General features: G+C 41.3%; 1 protein-coding gene across 1 annotated transcript; it reads left to right on the top strand.

The window, feature by feature from the left end:
* The first annotated feature begins 986 nt into the window (after window positions 1-986).
* LOC116092225 (olfactory receptor 140) lies at window positions 987-1,962 on the top strand. The gene has a single exon (XM_031373569.1). The coding sequence runs from the start codon at window positions 1,054-1,056 to the stop codon at window positions 1,960-1,962; it is 909 nt and encodes a 302-aa protein (XP_031229429.1). The 5' UTR covers window positions 987-1,053.
* Window positions 1,963-3,594: the final 1,632 nt, after the last annotated feature.

Here is a 3,594-nt window from a genome sequence, read left to right as displayed (position 1 = left end):
GCCATCTCTGAGGCAGGCTGTGTGGCAGGCAGGGCCAGTGGAAAGAAGGGCATGTGCCACACAGGGCAGGCAGGAGGACCTACCTTCCCTTTCTCAATATTAAAAGGACATGCTTACTAGCCTGGGAGCTCCAGGCACCTATGGCCACCTTTACTTTCACTTCCAACTCAAAGGATCTGGTGTATGTCTGGTAGCTGCCCTGAATGAAAAGATTGGAGGTGTTTTCCCCATCAACTAATTACTCTGAAACTCAGTTCAGCAGAGGTAGGCCTGCTACTTGGTAGGGGTGTGGATGAGGAGAACTGTTGAAGATATTCTTATAATTGATTATTATTGTCTTTAAAAATAAAAAAGGGGGGGATTGAGAATTGGGATGATGACCAAGCATGAAAAGAACAAGCATGAAAAGAGTTTCCTGCATGAGTGTGAAGATCAGAACTCAGATTCTCAGTAGCCAGTAAAAGCTGGCAGATGTTGCAGACCCAGCATGTTGTGTTCCCAGCATGCAGGAGGCAGAGACTCCAATGTCTCTGGGGAAAGTTCTCTAGCCAGATAGTTGTATCTGCAAGCTTTGTTTCTCAATGAGAGAGACCATACCTCAATGTATAATACAAGGAGTAGCTGAGAAAGACCCCTGATGTCAACCTCTGGCTTCTGCACACACATGTATGTACAGCTGCACACATATGTGAACACTCAGATATGCATGCATCAAACCACATGTATACACACACACAGGCACACTCACACTCACAGAGCCCTGTACTCTCATATACACACATGAGAAAAATGTACTGCTTCTTATATGCCCCAAAGCAAAAAAAACAATAGCTCGAGAGGTACTTATGTTGTCTATTCCTTTATACTTCCCTGAAATAACTAACTGGAAATAACATGATTTATAATGCTAATGGGTCTTTATTTAGGGATTCAGAATTTAGAATAATTATACTCTGTAAAAACTGTTTTCCTTCAGCTTCCAGTTACTTGAAATGTTTCAAAGAGTCAGTGAATGAACTTCCTTGGTAAGTCTCTGGATGCAGCTGAGAGTTCATGGATAGTCCACGCAATGTCACAGAATTTTTCATGCTGGGACTCTCCCAGAACCCCCAGGTGCAGAGGATGTTGTTTGTGCTATTTCTGCTGGTCTTCTTGGTCTCTGTTGGGGGCAACCTGCTCATCATTATAACTATCACCTTCAGCCCCACCCTGGGCTCCCCTATGTACTTTTTTCTCTCATATTTGTCCTTTATTGATACTTGTTATTCCTCTTGTATGACACCCAAACTCATTGCTGACTCCCTGCATGAGGGAAGAGCCATCTCGTTTGAGGGCTGCTTGGCCCAGTTCTTTGTGGCTCATTTACTGGGAGGAACTGAGATCATTCTGCTCACAGTGATGGCCTATGACCGCTATGTGGCCATCTGCAAGCCCCTACACTATACTACCACCATGACCAGGCACGTCTGTATTGTACTGGTGGCAGTGGCTTGGCTGGGTGGCATCCTGCATTCATCAGCTCAGCTCTTTCTGGTCCTTCAGTTGCCCTTCTGTGGTCCCAATGTAATAAACCACTTTGTGTGTGACTTGTATCCTTTACTGGAGCTGGCCTGCACCAACACATATATCATTGGCCTGCTGGTGGTGGCCAACAGTGGTGTGATTTGCCTGCTGAACTTCCTCATGCTGGCTGCCTCGTACATTGTCATCTTGCGCACTTTGAGGTCCCACAGTGCAGAGGGAAGACGGAAAGCTCTGTCTACCTGTGGGGCCCATTTCACTGTTGTTGCTTTGTTCTTTGTGCCCTGTATATTTATTTACATGAGACCATCATCTACTCTGTCCATAGACAAAATAGTAGCTGTGTTTTATTGTATTTTGACGCCCATGTTCAACCCCCTGATTTATACTCTGAGAAATGCAGAGGTGAAAAATGCCATGAAGAATCTCTGGAGAAAATGAAGAATTGTGAATGGAGGATACAAGTTCCAGTTGGGGAAATAAATCATAGCTTTAATAATTCACATTTTGATGGGGATTACATTGAATCTGTAGATTGCTTTCGGCAAGATGGCCATTTTTACTATATTAATCCTGCAAATCCATGAGCATGGGAGATCTTTCCATTTCCTGAGATCTTCGATTTCTTTCTTCAGAGACTTGAAGTTCTTGTCATACAGATCTTTCACTTGCTTAGTTAGAGTCACACCAAGGTATTTTGTATTATTTATGACTATTGTGAAGGGTGTTGTTTCCCTAATTTCTTTCTCAGCCTGTTTATCCTTTGAGTAGAGGAAGGCCACTGGTTTGTTTGAGTTAATTTTATATCCAGCCACTTTACTCAAGTTGTTTATTGGGTTTAGGAGTTCTCTGGTGGATTTTTTTGGGTTGCTTAAGTATACTATTATATCATTTGTAAATAGTGATATTTTGACTTCTTTCTTTTCAATCTGCATCCCTTTGATCTCCTTTTGTTGTCTATTTGCTCTGGCTAGGACTTCGAATACTATATTGAACAGGTAGGGAGAGACTAGCCTTGTTTAGTCCCTGATTTTAGTGGAATTGTTTCAAGTTTCTCTCCATTTAGTTTGATGTTGGCTACTGGTTTTCTGTATACTGCTTTTATTATGTTTAGGTATGGGCCTTGAATTCCTGATCTTTCCAAGACTTTTATCACAAAGGGATGCACATGGGTACAGGGGAAAATTTCCTGAACAGAACACCAATGACTTATGCTGTAAGATCAAGAGTCAACAAATGGGACCTCATAAAGTTGCAAAGCTTCTATAAGGCAAAGTACACAGACAATAGGACAAAACAGCAACCAACAAATTGGGAAAAGATCTTTATCAATCCTATATCTGATAGAGGGCTAATATCCAATATATACAAAGAACTCAAGAAGTTAGACTCTAGAGAATCAAATAACCCTATTAAAAATGGGGTACAGAGCTAAACGAAGAATTCTCAACTAAGGAATACCAAATGGCTAAGAAGCACCTAAAGAAATGTTCAACATCTTTAGTCATCAAGGAAATGTAAATCAAAACAACCTTGAGATTCTACCTCATACCAGTCAGAATGGCTAAGATCAAAAACTCAGGTAACAGCAGATGCCAGCAAGGTTGTGGAGAAAGAGGAACTCTCCTTCATTGCTGGTGGGATTGCAAGCTGGTACAACCACTCTGGAAATCAGTTTGGTGGTTCCTCTAGAAATTTGATATAGTACTACCAGAAGACCCAGCTATACCACTCCTGGGCATATACCCAGAATATGCTCCAACATGTAATAAGGACACATGCTCCACTATGTTCATAGTAGCCTTATTTATAATAGCCAGAAGCTGGAAAGAACCCAGATGACCTTCAACAGAGGAATGGATACAGAAAATGTGGTACATTTACAAAATGGAGTACTATTAAGGTATTAAAAACAATGAATTCATGAAGTTCTTAGGCAAATGGATGGAACTAGAAAATATCATCTCAATCACAAAAGAACACACATAGTATGAACCCACTGATAAGTTAATATTAGCCCAGAAGTTTGGAGTACCCAGGATTCAATTCACAGACCACATGAAGCTCAAGAAG

Source organism: Mastomys coucha, unplaced genomic scaffold, assembly GCF_008632895.1.
Source record: "Mastomys coucha isolate ucsf_1 unplaced genomic scaffold, UCSF_Mcou_1 pScaffold15, whole genome shotgun sequence".
Taxonomy (NCBI): domain Eukaryota; kingdom Metazoa; phylum Chordata; class Mammalia; order Rodentia; family Muridae; genus Mastomys; species Mastomys coucha.
Note: the sequence above shows the minus strand (reverse complement) of the source record. Positions and strands in the feature narration are given on the sequence as shown.

Excerpts from the sequence above, each read along its gene's own strand:
- LOC116092225 (XM_031373569.1), top strand. The coding sequence starts at position 1,054 with ATGGATAGTCCACGCAATGTCACAGAATTTTTCATGCTGGGACTCTCC.